This window comes from Telopea speciosissima, unplaced genomic scaffold (genome assembly GCF_018873765.1).
Source record: "Telopea speciosissima isolate NSW1024214 ecotype Mountain lineage unplaced genomic scaffold, Tspe_v1 Tspe_v1.0020, whole genome shotgun sequence".
Lineage (NCBI taxonomy): Eukaryota > Viridiplantae > Streptophyta > Magnoliopsida > Proteales > Proteaceae > Telopea > Telopea speciosissima.
In genome coordinates this window covers 242,343-256,579 of record NW_025317356.1, presented here as the reverse complement: position 1 = coordinate 256,579, position 14,237 = coordinate 242,343, and the positions used below count along the sequence as shown (strand labels likewise).

The 14,237-nt window shown below is 41.9% G+C and overlaps 1 protein-coding gene across 1 annotated transcript in view; it reads left to right on the top strand.

Moving 5' to 3' along the window:
- The window catches only part of LOC122647305 (protein ACTIVITY OF BC1 COMPLEX KINASE 1, chloroplastic-like), a 66,846-nt gene that overhangs the window by 50,146 nt on the left and 2,463 nt on the right, over positions 1–14,237 (top strand). The window contains exon 9 of the mRNA XM_043840724.1: positions 10,008–10,010. Within this exon, the coding sequence (XP_043696659.1) occupies positions 10,008–10,010 (3 nt within the window). The remainder of the gene's footprint in view (positions 1–10,007; positions 10,011–14,237) is intronic.

The window sequence follows — 14,237 nt, the reverse complement described above, 5'->3', positions numbered from 1 at the left end:
CTCCACTTCTACTTCAGGTATTCGGTTTGGTGGGAATTGCACTTCGGTCATACTCGATTCTTAGGTTATTGACTCAAGGGAAACCGACTATATGACAGGTTCATCCATAGTTGTCATGGCGTCACGGCGATCCAAGTCGGTGGAGGGGTGTCACGTCGATATATTGACATGTCGCCCGCCATGGCAACCTCCATGGCATTGCCATGGCGAGCGTGTCGACCATGTTTTATTTTTTATTTTCTCTATTTTTAATGTGTTAATAGATGTATACTCAAGCCATGTTTTATTTTTTCTCTATTGTTTCTCAAGTTTTAAGAAAAAAATTCAGAAATCGAAGAAGAAATCGAAAGAAATGGAAGAGGGAAAGAAGACAGGAAGAAGAAATCGAAGAGGGAAAGAAGAAATCGAAAGAAATTGAAGAGGGAAAGAAGAAATCGAAGAGGGAAGAAGAAGTCTAAGACAGGAAGAAGAAATCGAAGAGGGAAAGAGAGACAGGAAGAAGAAATCAAAGAGGGACGCCATGGCGTAGGTCGCCATGCAACCCTCTCTAGCGCCAGGACGCCATGGCGACGCCATGACAACTATGGGTTCATCCTCTCTTTTTTCCACATTTTGTCCTTTGTCTGGCCAGAATAAGGTTTGGGTGGCTGACGGGTCTCTTTTTCCTATTTCGGGAAAGGGGACTGCTCAATGTACCTCTTCTCTGTGCCTTTTATCTATTTTACATGTTTCTAAGTTTTCTACTAATTTGTTGTCCATTAGTAGCTTAACATGGGATTTGAACTGCAAAGTAACCTTTTTTTCCCAAACATTGTTTATTCCAGGACTTGGAGACGGATCGTATAATTGCATGTGGTAAGGTTTGGTGGTCTATACGTGCTTGATGGTTCGCCGGCAGCCTTGACATCTCAGTCTCCGTCTTCATTTACCAGTTCTGTGTTACTTGAATTGAATAATTGGCATCCTCTTTTGGTCCATCCCTCGATGGGTGTTTTATCAGTTCTTTTTCCTAGTTTAATAAAAAGTTGTAATTTGAACACTTTTTCTTGTGATGCCTGGACTTTGGCAAAACAAACTCAGAGCGTTTATCCAATTTCTAATAATAGGAGCTTGTCTCCATTTAGTTTGATTCATCCTGATGTATGGGGCCTTGCCCAATGTGTTTCTATCTCTGGGTTTCGGTGGTTTGTCACCTTTATTGACTGATACAGCCGCACTACATGGGTTTATTTAATGCATAAGAGTAATGTATTTACCTATTTTACGTTGTTTCATAGAATGGTTCAGACCTAGTTTGATGCCAAGGTGAAGGTCTTACGGTCTAATAATGTAAGGAGTATATGGATAGTTCATTTCGCTCCTATCTGGATTCCCATGGAATTATTCATCAAACTTCATGTGTAGATACTCCAGCCCAGAATGGTGTTGCAGAGAGAAAGAACTGGCACTTATTGGAGGTGTCTCGCTACCTAATGTTGGCTATGGCTGTACCTTCTAGATTTTGGTGTGATGTGGTTCTTACAGCCACCTATTTGATAAATCGGCTTCCTACCCGAGTCTTAGGAGGTCGCTGCCCTTTGGATCTTCTGTTAGGATCCTCCACATTTGTTGTGCCACCCAAGGTGTTTGTTTGGCTGTGTGGTGTTTGCTAGAAATCACCTTGTTCACGGGAAGTTCGATCCTAAGCGTCTCCGGTGTGTCTTTCTTGGCTACTCGGGTACCCAGAAGGGGTATAAATGCTATCATCCTCCTACTAGGAAGGTGTTTGTCACAATGGATGTAGTATTTCGGGAATCCGAAGCATACTTTCAACAGCCGGCACCTCTCCAGGGGAAGATTCTAAGGGATTAAGAGGTCCCGTTGGTTACTCCTCTAGATGTTCATGTGCCTATTATAGAGGATGTCACTGTTGAATTGGAGGATAGGATTACAAGTCAGGAACAGGAAGTGGGACAAAATGAGCAGCAGCAAACAGTCCAGGGGGAGAGAATTAAAGACTTACTCTCAAGGAATAGTTTTTCCTTCTCATGGAATGTTGGATAAAGAGACCACCACCACCAATCCTATGCAGTCAACACCTTCTCCGAGTCATTCTCATCCTCCTGGTAAGCTTCCTTCTGATCCCAGTCTTGATTTTCTAATTGTTCTTCGGAAACCAAAACGGAGTTGTACACAACATCCAATTTCCAATTTTGTGTCATATAATTCTATAAATCCTTTTTTTCTTGCCTTTGTATCTTCGTTATCCTCTCTTACTATTCCTAACACCTGGCAGGAAGTAGTAGCTGGACAGAAATGGAAGGACGCAATGAATGAAGAAGTGCGTGCCCTTGAGAAAAACCAGACTTTGGATTTGGTTGTTCCTCCACTAGGAAAGAAACCTGTTGGCTGCAAGTGGGTCTTCGTCGTGAAGCACAAATCAGATGGTTCTGTAGAAAGGTACAAAGCACAACTGGTTGCAAAAGGGTTCACAATCGACTATCAAGAAACATTTGCTCCAGTGGCAAAGATGAATACAGTGAGAGTCATCATTTCTTGGGTTGTCAACAGAGGATGGGAACTCCAACAACTTGATGTGAAGAATGTTTTCTTGCACGGAGAATTGGAAGAAGATGTTTACATAGATATACCCCCTGGCTTTGCTACCTCTAAGACTCAGGAAAGATATACAAATTGAAGGCCTTATATGGCCTAAAGCAGTCACCAAGGGCCTGGTTTGGTCGCTTTCACAAAGCCATGATTACATATGGCTATAAACAGAGTAATGCTGACCACACGTTGTTTGTTAAGAAAGTGGGACAGCATATCACCATTCTGGTTGTTTATGTAGACGACATAATGATCACAGAGAGTGATGCACTAGAAATTCAGAAGTTGAAGACCTACTTGGTTACTGAATTTGAGGTCAAGGATTTAGGGAGGTTACGATATTTCTTAGGGATTGAGGTTGCTTATTCAGCTAAGGGCATATCTCTTTATCAGAGAAAATATACTCTTGATCTATTAAGCGATACTGGGATGCTTGGTTGTAAATCAGCAGATACTCCACTTGAGCCCAATACACACTTAAAAGGTAAGGAAGGTGACTCTGTCGATAAGGGTAGTTATCAAAGATTAGTTGGTCAATTGATTTATCTCTCTCATACCTGACCAGACATTGCATTTGCAGTAAGTGTTGTGATTCAATTCATGCATGACCCTTACTCCTCTCACTTGGAAGCAACATATAGGATACTACGGTGCTTGAAGTCCTCTCCTAGAAAAGGAGTTTTATATTCTCCACATAGTCACCTTCGGATTGAAGCTTTTACTGATGCAAATTGGGCTGGCAGCCCTGATGACAGAAAATCAACATCCAGATATTGCACTCTTGTTGGAGGAAATTTAACTACGTGGAGGAGTAAGAAGCAAGCAGTGGTGGCTCGATCTAGCATTGAAGCCGAGTTTAGAGCTATGGCACAAGGTATATGTGAACTTCTCTGGCTAAAGGTTCTTCTTCAAGATTTGGGTCTAGTGGTTGACCTACCTATACGACTCTATTGTGACAGCAAGTCAACGATTAGCATTGCTCAGAACCCGGTCCAACATGACAGTAAACATGTTGAGATAGACCGGCATTTTATCAAAGAAAAATTGGAACAAGGAGTGATTGTATTCCATTCATCAAATCTGACGAGCAGTTGGCTGATATCCTTACCAAAGGACTTAGCTGCAAGTTGGGCATGTTTGACCTGTATGCACCAACTTGAGGGGGAGTGTTGTAATATGGGTTCAAGGGTGATTATGTCCTAAGGGTAATATTGTCCTTGTACCTATAGTGTCTAGGTTCATTATGCACATGTTAAATGTGTAGCTAGATAAGGATTGAGTCAATCATTCCATATTTGTAATATTCTGAAGTTATAAATAAGGGTATGGCCTCTGTCTCATTGACAAGCCAGATTCATAGAATTTAACAAGTTTAAATCCCTAGTCATGCTACTAATGGAAAGCAAATTAGTAGAAAATTTAGTGAAATGCAACATAGAGGAAACGTAAAGAGAGGAAGTGCATTTCACAGATCCCTTTCCCGAGATGGGAGAAAGAGATCCATCAGCAACACAGACCTTATTATGACCAGATAAAGGGGAATATTTGAAAAAACGAGAGGAAGAACCTGTCATATGGTCGGTTGCCCCTGAGTCAATAACCCAAGAATCGGATATGACTGAGGTGCAGTTCCCACCAAATGAAATACCTGAGGAAATAAGTGGTAGTGGGATTGGAAGGTAGAGAAATAGCTGAAGCAGTCATTGTAGATGCCGAAGAAGTGTCCAATCGAGTCATCATATCCCAGAGATTTTGCAATTCAGCTACAACTTAGGAAAGAGATTGGTTGGGCTGCTCTTCAGTAGATGCCTGATTAGCACGGGTGTTAATGGGCCGATTGGAACCACCCTTCCCACGCCCACGAGTATCAGTGGGGCGACCATGAAGCTTCCAACATCGGTCCTTTGTGTGCCATTCCTTCCCACAATGATCACATTTAATAGGGGGCGATCACCAGATGTCCGATCACCAGTAACAGTACTGGAAGATTGGGAACCAGAAATAAGGGCTGATCGTTCCTGAGTAACAGGATGAACCATGGCTGTATGCCAACTGTCTTCAACTGAAAGAATCACATAGGCATGCTCAAGAGTTGGGAGAGGGTCCCGATTCAGAATATTGGCCCGGATTTGATCAAACTCAATATTGAGGCCAACCAAGAAATCAAAAACACGCAAACCATCTTCCCACTTCTAGAAGGCCGTTGCATCAACATCACAGGATTCAGTGAAGGTGCCCAAAAAATCCAACTGCTGCCACATAGTGCACATGGTATTATAATATTGAGAAAGGGACAACTCCAGCTACTTGGTAGAGTAGATCTTGTGACAGAGCCCATAGCACTGGGCAGCATTCCCAACTTAAGAATAGGTGTCATGGGCTGTCTTCCATATTTTAGCAACCGTATCAAGAAGGTCACACCCGACAATTTCTTGGTCCATGGAATTAATCAGATAGGACATGATGGATGAAATTAAAATTCATCCATCGATCCTGTGCATGACCAGCCTTTGTAGGCTTGACAATAGGTCCCGTGATATAGCCAGAGAGACCATGGGAACCAGTTGCGAACAAGTAAGAACAAGACCATAAGAGATAGTTCCTACCATTTAACTTGATAGGGTTCACTGGAAACGAAAGAGAGTCACATTGCGACGAACCATTAGAACCAAAGGATGCAAAAGTGATCTCTGAAATGTCAGGCATGGTGGTTGAAAAAAAAAATCGCAGGAATAGAAGAAAAAATCTTCCAAAAAAAATGAGATCATATGAGGATAAAAAAGGCCCTTGGTGGGAGTCAACTCACCCCCAAGGGTGTGAAAGATACGGCAGCAAAGGGTAAGAGAGCTCCCGCGAGAAGAATAAACCCCGAGAAAGGTCGCAGGAGGCTGGAAGGGGAGGAAAGGGTCGGCGGAGCCCTGAAAGGGTTGGGGAAGGTGGGCGAAGGTGTGGTTGTGGTGGTAGAAGGCTGGTGGTGGTTAGTGGTGTTCGGCGGTGGTTAGGTTAGGGTGATATCACGAAAGAAAGAGAGAGAGAGAGAGGAAAAAAAATCATTGCCCATATTCCCGTATGATTTTTGGCTCTGATGCCATGTTGAATTCCTTGAATACTGGCTTGAGTCGGAGTGACTACAACCATCTTTATTTATAATGTAAAGAAGAACATTCTGGAATAGGTACAAGGACAAAATTACCCTTAGGACAATTCTACCCTTGAACCCATATTTCAACACAAACTAATACCCAATCACATGTTTCTCAATGCATAAGACGACGCAAATGGGGGAAAAAAATGGAAGGGTCAGTTAGGGTTGCAAAAATAGGGTCAATCAGGGCCGACTTAGCCTAGCCCAGCCCAATCAGGATCAATCAAGTCCAGGTTGGGTTGGGCTGAGCCCAGTAGGGTTGGGCCTGCGCTGAGATATCTCAACCTGACCTAGGGCGAGGTTGGGCTTGGGCTGAGCTAAGAGGACTTAAAGTTGGGCTGGGGTTTTAAAAAACCCAGCCCAGCCCAGCCCAGCCCGGCCCCGTTTCACCCCTATTCTCCTCACAATTCCTTCAATTCGCAGCAACAAATGGCACACAGCAGCCAAGGATTCTTGTCTTCTTTACTTTCTATCTTCTTCAACCTGTGAACACCTTCTCAGATAAAGTGTAACAGTCACGAACACCACTCAACCTTCTTATCAGTTTCAGCCACTGATATGAGTCCTCAAGCATGCAACAAAGCTTTCAGGTAAGTCTGAAATCAGACTTGCTGCAAGCCTTCTTTCAAATCGATTCTAATCTCAGATTTGCAACCTGATATAGCTTGCTGAAATTTGCACAACTTCTCTAATTGAAATCAATTTTCACACAACTGAGTTCAGTCAATTCTCAGACCCTCTTTCTTCAGTTTTCTGCGAGACTTTCATAAAGAATTTCATATACAAAGTTGTAGCATCTGAGTAGTTAATGTGAGTGTCTTCTTCCTCTCTTCAATTCACAGTCAGAGGCAGACAACACACTTTCTCCATTCATCTTCTCCGTCCTTCAAATCATCATCAATGTATAAAGTAAAAATGCAAAGTAAATACAGCAGCCAAGGATTCTCACTCTCCTTTGCTTGCTAACCTGTATATTTCTTCACACTTTTTTTTTTTTTTTTAAAGTATTGTCCCCTTATTTTTTGGGACTTTCTTTTCTCTTTATATATATATTGTTAACAAAACAGGAATTTTGTGAATGGCTTGATTGATCAATGAGATCAGTCAGCTCTCTATTTATAATAATAATAATAAAAGAGATTACAAAGGGAAACACTGTTCAAGGCACTGTTTATGACACTGTTCACGTGAACAGTGTCACAGGCCAAATTACAACTCTACCCTTGTTTAAAAGTACATAAATAAAGCATAAATAAAATACCAAAAATACCTTTATAATATCGGGTAACACATCTCAACACTCCCCCTCAAGTTGGGGCATAGATATCACACATACCCAACTTGACTAGGCTAGGATAAAACAACTTTCCACTCAACCCTTTGGTGAAGACATCAGCTAGTTGATCTCCAGACTTCACAAAAGGGATACAAATCTGCCCACTCTCTAACTTCTCCTTGATGAAGTGTCTGTCAATTTCCACATGCTTGGTATGGTCATGCTGTACTGGATTATGGGCAATGCTAATCGCTGCTTTGTTGTCATAGTACAACATCATTGGAAGATGAACAGACCCACGGATATCTAGGAGTAAACTCTGAAGCCACAATAACTCACATATGCCCTGGGCCATGGCACGAAATTCAGCTTCAGCACTTGATCATGCCACCACATTTTGTTTTTTACTCCGCCATGTTACCAAGTTCCCTCCAACAAAGGTACAGTAGCCAGAGGTTGACTTCCTGTCTGGGTTACCACCCCAATCAGCATCTGTATAAGCCTCAATGCGAAGATGGTCATGGGGAGACAAAAGGATCCCTTTTCCTGGGGCTGATTTCAAGTAATGGAGAATACAGAGAACATCAGCCATATGAGTGGAATAGGGATCATGCATGAACTGACTCACTAGGCTCACAGCAATGGCAATATCTGGTCTGGTGTGGGAGAGGTAAATCAGTTTTCCCACCAATCGTTGATATCTGCCTTTATCAACAGGCTCACCATCTTTCTCTTGTAGACGGGTATTAGTTTCCAAAGGAATGTCACAAGGGTGACAGCCAAGCAAACCAGTTTCTGATAGTAAATCTAGAACATACTTTCTTTGGGAGAGAAAGATGCCCTTTGGAGACCGAGCAACTTCAATCCCAAGAAAATATCTTAGCTGTCCTAGATTTTTTATGTCAAATTCCCGTCCCAAGAAAGCCTTCAAGTGAGAAACTTCATCTGCATCATTACCAGTCACAACTATGTCATCAACATAAACTATAAGAAGAGTGACTTTTTCTGCCTTTCTCTTGATAAACAAAGTGTGATAAGCATTACTCTGTCTATATCCATAGGAGACCATGACTTTATGAAACCTACCAAACCATGTCCGTGGTGATTGCTTCAATCCATAAAGTGTCCGCTTTAATCTGCAAACTTTCCCTTGATTCTTGTCAGAGGAAAAACCTGGAGGAACTTCCATATACACCTCCTCTTCCAGCTCTCCATGTAGAAATGCATTTTTTACATTCAATTGTTGTAGATCCCAACCAAGGTTGACAGCACAAGACAGTAAAACTTTGACAGTGTTCAGCTTTACAACAGGGGCAAATGTTTCCTGGTAGTCGATCCCATAAGTCTGAGTGAACCCTTTGGCCACAAGCCTGGCTTTATATCTATCCATTGTTCCATCTGGCTTCTGCTTGACAACAAATACCCACTTGCATCCAACTGGTCTCTTACCCAAAGGAAGAACAACTAGCTCCCATGTCTCATTTTTAAGTAAGGCAGTCATTTCTTCCATCATGGCTGCTTTCCACTTTGGATCTGCAATCGCCTCTTGCCAATTCTGAGGAAGAGAAACAGAGGAAAGGGAAGAAACAAATGCCGATAGGAAGGAGATAAAGCATCATTGGAAACAACATTGGAGATGGGGTGTTGGGTGCATGATCTAATGCCTTTACGGACAGCGATAGGTAAATCAAGAGAAGGATCCTTACTAGGTAATGTAGCAGGGTTTGAATCTGGATCAGGTGCAGACGATTGTAGAGGTGGTATGGTGGTGGTGGCAGTCTCAACCTGTCCTGTGCGCCCCCAGGTATATACTTTCTGAACAGGGATTTGACTGACTGGTCTACGCCCCCCTTGATGAGGAACCACTGTAGGAGCTGAAGTTACAGAGGGCTCCCCCTGAATAGGAGCCAGATGAATAGCAGACACGTCTTCAAAAACCTGATCCTGCTCCCCCTGAAGAGGTGTCTGGGAATAGTAGGGCAAGGATTCGTGGAAGACAATGTCCATGGAGACAAAGGTACGGCGAGTAGGGGGATGATAACACTTGTATCCCTTCTGGGTTGCAGAATAGCCCAGAAAAATACACCGAATGCTCCGTGGATCAAATTTCCCATGAGGAAGATGATTACGGACATAGTAGACAACCAAAAATTTTGGGAGGAACCACAAAGGATGACGAACCCTGAAGGAGAGCAACGAGGGAAATACCATCAAGGACACAGGTAGGCACTCGGTTTATGAGGTAAGCAACGGTAAGAATGGCATCACTCTAGTATTGGGAAGGGTCCTGCCGTGCAAACATAATGGCCCGGGCTACCTCAAGGAGATGTCGATTTTTTCTTTCAACAACCCCATTCTGGGCAAGTGTGTCAACACAGCTGGTCTGATGGACAATACCATGGGCAACCAAATACTGTTGGAACTGACCCTCCATGTATTCCCTGCCATTATCACTACGTAAAATGCGTAATGTGGCATTGAATTGGGTCTAACCATACGATGAAACAATTGAAAACAACGGAAGACCTCACTTTTATGGCTCATCAGATAAACCCAAGTAGTACGAGTATAACAGTCTATAATGGAGACAAACCATATATGACCTGTAATGGAATTACAATGGGCAGGGCCCCATACATCAGAATGAACCAAAGCAAATGGAAACTCACTTCTTTTATTTATGGAAGAATAACTGGAACGAGTCTGTTTGGCCAAAACACAAGCCTGAAATAAAAACTCATTCCTATTACAATTTTTGAGTAAGTCTGGAAATAAAAAAGCTAAGGTACTAATAGTTGGGTTACCAAGCCGACAGTGCCAGAGATGAAGGTCAAGTGACGAGGTGGACTGTAGATGATGAGCTGTAGAGGAGGCCGAATGCAACAGAGAAGGCTGACACGTATCAAGGACGTAGAGACCACCTTGCATCTTACCAGCCCCAATCGTGCGCCCCGTCTCCAGATCCTATATAACACAATGAGAAGGGAAAAATGTCAGTTTGTAGTTCAGATCTCTAGTAAGGCTACTCATAGAGATAAGGTTGGTAGAAAAAGAAGGAACATGCAAAACAGAATTTAAGGAAAGTGTAGGAGAGCAGCGTATGAAACCCTTCCCATTAATAGGAGAAAATGAGCCATTAGCTACTCAAACACTGTCTTGGCTAGAAGAAGGAGAATAAAAATGAAGGATGAGCCAGTCATATGGTCTGTAGCACCGGAATCAATAATCCAAGGAGTGGATACAGCCGATGCACACAGATTATTGACTGGAATACCTGAGGCAGAGTGAGAACCAGGACGGGCAGCAGGTGCAGGTGGCGTAGTAGGAGCAGCAGAAGAGGCCTGAAGCATGCGACGGAAAGCTAGAAGTTCATCTTGAGTAAGCCCAATATCAGAGGAAGGGGCAGCAGCAGTAGTAGGTACAGAATCAGAAATATGAGCCTTGGGTTTGGACTTCCCACGGCCTCTTTTTTCTTCATAATCAGTAGGCTTCCCATGGAGCTTCCAGCATTGAGCTTTAGTATGGTAGAACTTGTGGAGTATTCACACTTGACTGGGCCTTTCTGGGCAGCAATACCACCATCAGTAGTGGTAGAAGAGGAAACATCGGAAGCAACTTGCAAGGCAGATCGATCAACAGGAGAGGAATGCAACATGGCAGTCCGACGAGATTCCTCATTATGAACCATGGCAAAGGCTTGCTCCAGAGTGGGAAACGGAGACTGGCAAAGTACCTGAACCCGAATAGGATCAAACTCCATATTTAGGCCAGCCAAAAAATCATAAACACGTATTTTGTCGACGTGTTTGCGATAGGCAGCCAGGTCTGCAGCAGTGGAGGGCTGATAGTCGGAGTAGTGGTCCAATTGCTGCCATAAGTTCTTGAGGGCAGCATAGTACTTTGAAACAGAGAGGTCCTGTTGGGCAGTCCCATTGGCCTTTCTAATCTCATAGACCTGTGCATCATTCTCAGTGCGACCATAAGTCTCTTTAGCACCACTCCATATAGCCTGAGCTGTTTCCAGTAGCAGAAAATTATCAGAGATATCCCCCTGTATAGAGTGAATCAGGTAGGACATCACCATTGCATCATTAGATAACCACTTGTTGAGTGGAGCACCTTCTTCTAGAGGTTTTGAAGCTGTCCCGAGAAGATGGCCAGTAAGGCCACGGCCAGTTATTATCAGATAGGTTGACCGAGGCCACTTCAGGTAGTTGGAGCCATCAAGTTTGATGGGGGCAGCAAGTGGCAGCAAATCAGTCCTGGGTTGTCCATCAATGCCAGAAGAGGCTGAAGAAGAATCAGAACTAGTCATGGTAGCCAGGAACCAGAGTCTTCAATAAGTAGCAACCTTCCAAAAAAAACCCAAAAAATCCCTGGAATCGATATAGGCAGAAATCGATTGTAGGATAGAGGGGCTGTAAGGAAGCCAAGATTCCCAGATTTGAGGCAGGGAATGATGATGAATAAGAGCAGCAAAGGTGCCAATCAGAGGCAGCAAGAACCAGCAGCCCAAACCCCAATATCGATTAGTGTCAAGGTTTTGAAAAAACCCTGAAAAGAGAGATCGATAAGGGGGAGGGGTCTTCAAACCTGTAGATGAAGAGAATGGAGGCTGAGAGCAGTAGCTGAAGAAGGTTCTCCAAGGGAAGAAGCAGCCGAAATTGGTAGGGAGGCCTGATCTTCAAAAAAACAGAACAACTTCAAATCGCAGGCAGTCCTGCAGCCTCCATCGATCTAAAAAAGTGGTGGAAGAATGTGGGGTAGTTGGGGCAGCATCTAGATCATTGTGATCACCCCCCTAGTGCTGCCGTAATGTGGGGGAAAAAAAACCAAAAGAAGAAGAGAAGAGAAGAGAAGATCGAGAGAGAGGGTGGGAATGGATGAAGCTCGAATGAGGGGAGGGTGGTGGGTTTTGAAAAAATCGATCAGAGTTGATTTGGCCCTGATACCATGTTAACAAAACTGGAATTTTGTGAATGGTTTGATTGATTAATGAGATCAGTCAAGCTCTCTATTTATAATAATAATAATAAAAGAGATTACAAAGGGAAACACTGTTCACGACACTGTTCACGTGAACAGTGTCACAGTCCAAATTACAACTCTACCCTTGTTCAAAAGTACATAAATAAAGCATAAATAAAATACCAAAAGTACCCTTATAATATCAGGTAACACATCTCAACATATATATATATCCCCAAGCACTTCAAACTTGGGCAACAAGTAGCCACAAATTGGAGGGAGGAATTTAATCTTAGCTCCACATTTTGGAGGGAAGCTTATGAATCAGCTACCCAAAATTTCCACAAGGTATTACACTTGGAAGCTGAAATTTCCAACTCTTTGCCACATCACCCAATGGCCCGAAACTTCAACTTGCTCCAGTTGAAAGACTTCAAAACTTCCACCATCTTGCCAACTCATCAAGGCTGTAGAAACTCCATCTTGTTCTTCATTTGAAATTTCTCAATTTCAGAAGAATTGTAGAGAGAAAAGAGAGAGAGATTGAGAAAATAATTCTGGCTTGTCTTAGAGACAGTGGCCAAACCTTTATTTATAATGATTTAGGAGAGAACAAATAAGGCATGCTAGCTAAGGTTGACTCAACCTATTCTAGCATGTGGTACAATGTATCTGGATACATTACATATTACATATTGAACCAATATTGAACCAATAAGAGTGTCACACCCCACTCGGACTAACCTGGGTTATGTGACTGAATGTCCACAGACATTCCCAAAACCACCAGGGTCTCAGTTCTGTGGCCTACCTCACAACATAGTTGTCATGGCGTCGCCATATCGATGCCATGGTAGGCATCGCCATGGCATCATATCGCTGGAGAAGTGGGCATATCGACCACCGCTATAGATGATGTAAGAATATCGACAGATATAGCCTCCATGTCATCGCCATCGCGCCGCCATGGATGCCATACCACGACATATGGCCATATCGGGTGACATGGTTGTTTTAAATTATAAAACTTAATTTTTTAACAATAATTTTTTTTAACCATTTTTTATTTTAATGCTTTTTCCTTAACAGAAAAAAAATTAAAAAAACTCTAATACACAATCACATATTCACATCAGCAATTTTTTTTTTTAAAATTTAGATGGGTTGTTTATTAGCTTTATTCACTCAATATAAATTACGTTCTTATAATCGTTTTTTTGTTTTGTTACTTTTGTAGTCACTTTCATATGAATCATATCTCAACTCTTATGATTTTTCAACTTTATTATCAGCAAGACTATTGTTATCAATTATTTGATAATCCATGATTTCATATACACTAATGGATATTACACTTTCATGAATTAAACCATAGGAGATTGGTATACTTTCATGTTAATTTTTGATGTTATAGGGTATATATTATAGTATACTAAATGACATTAAAAATAGAGAAAATAAAAAATAAAACATGGTTGATATGATCGCCATGGTAAACCATAGTAGATTGGTACACTTTCATGTTAATTTTTTATGTTATAGGGTATATATTATAGCATACTAAATGACATTAAAAATAGAGAAGATAAAAAATAAAACATGGTTGATATGATTGCCATGGCAACGCCATGGAGGGCGACATGTCAATATATCGACATGACACCCCTCCACCGACTTGGATCGCCGTGACCATGTGACAACTATGCCTCACAGTTAAAAATCATAATGATCAGTAAAGAAATCAAAGAATGCAGCGGAAGATCAAAATACTATTACAAACGTCAGTAACAGAGTACTAAATGATAACATAAGTATTTACTTAACCATATTGTTGGTCTAAGTTTTACAATCATTCTTATAATATATACATAATATCCAAAAGATTAAGTTACATATAAAGGAAATTTTATAAATTGATCAAAACATAATCCATCACCCAGCAACTTCAAGTAAAAGCCACTAAGGTACAGTTATCATCATCACGTATATCTCTATGACCATTCTACTCAGCACCACCAATGTCTGCTCCTTGCTCGACAACGAACTGAAATAAAGGATCCACATCCATCATCATCACGCCAGCTGCCATATCTAAAATAAAGATATACCGAGGGATGAGCTCTATTGAGCCCAGTAAGGGGAAGCATGCAAACAGATGTAAATAGTCCATGATGCATGTCTCAATTCTAATTGTGCAACTAACAACAGATCTAGGTCTGATGAGGATAAATGCTACTATAACAAGTATGATATTCTCAG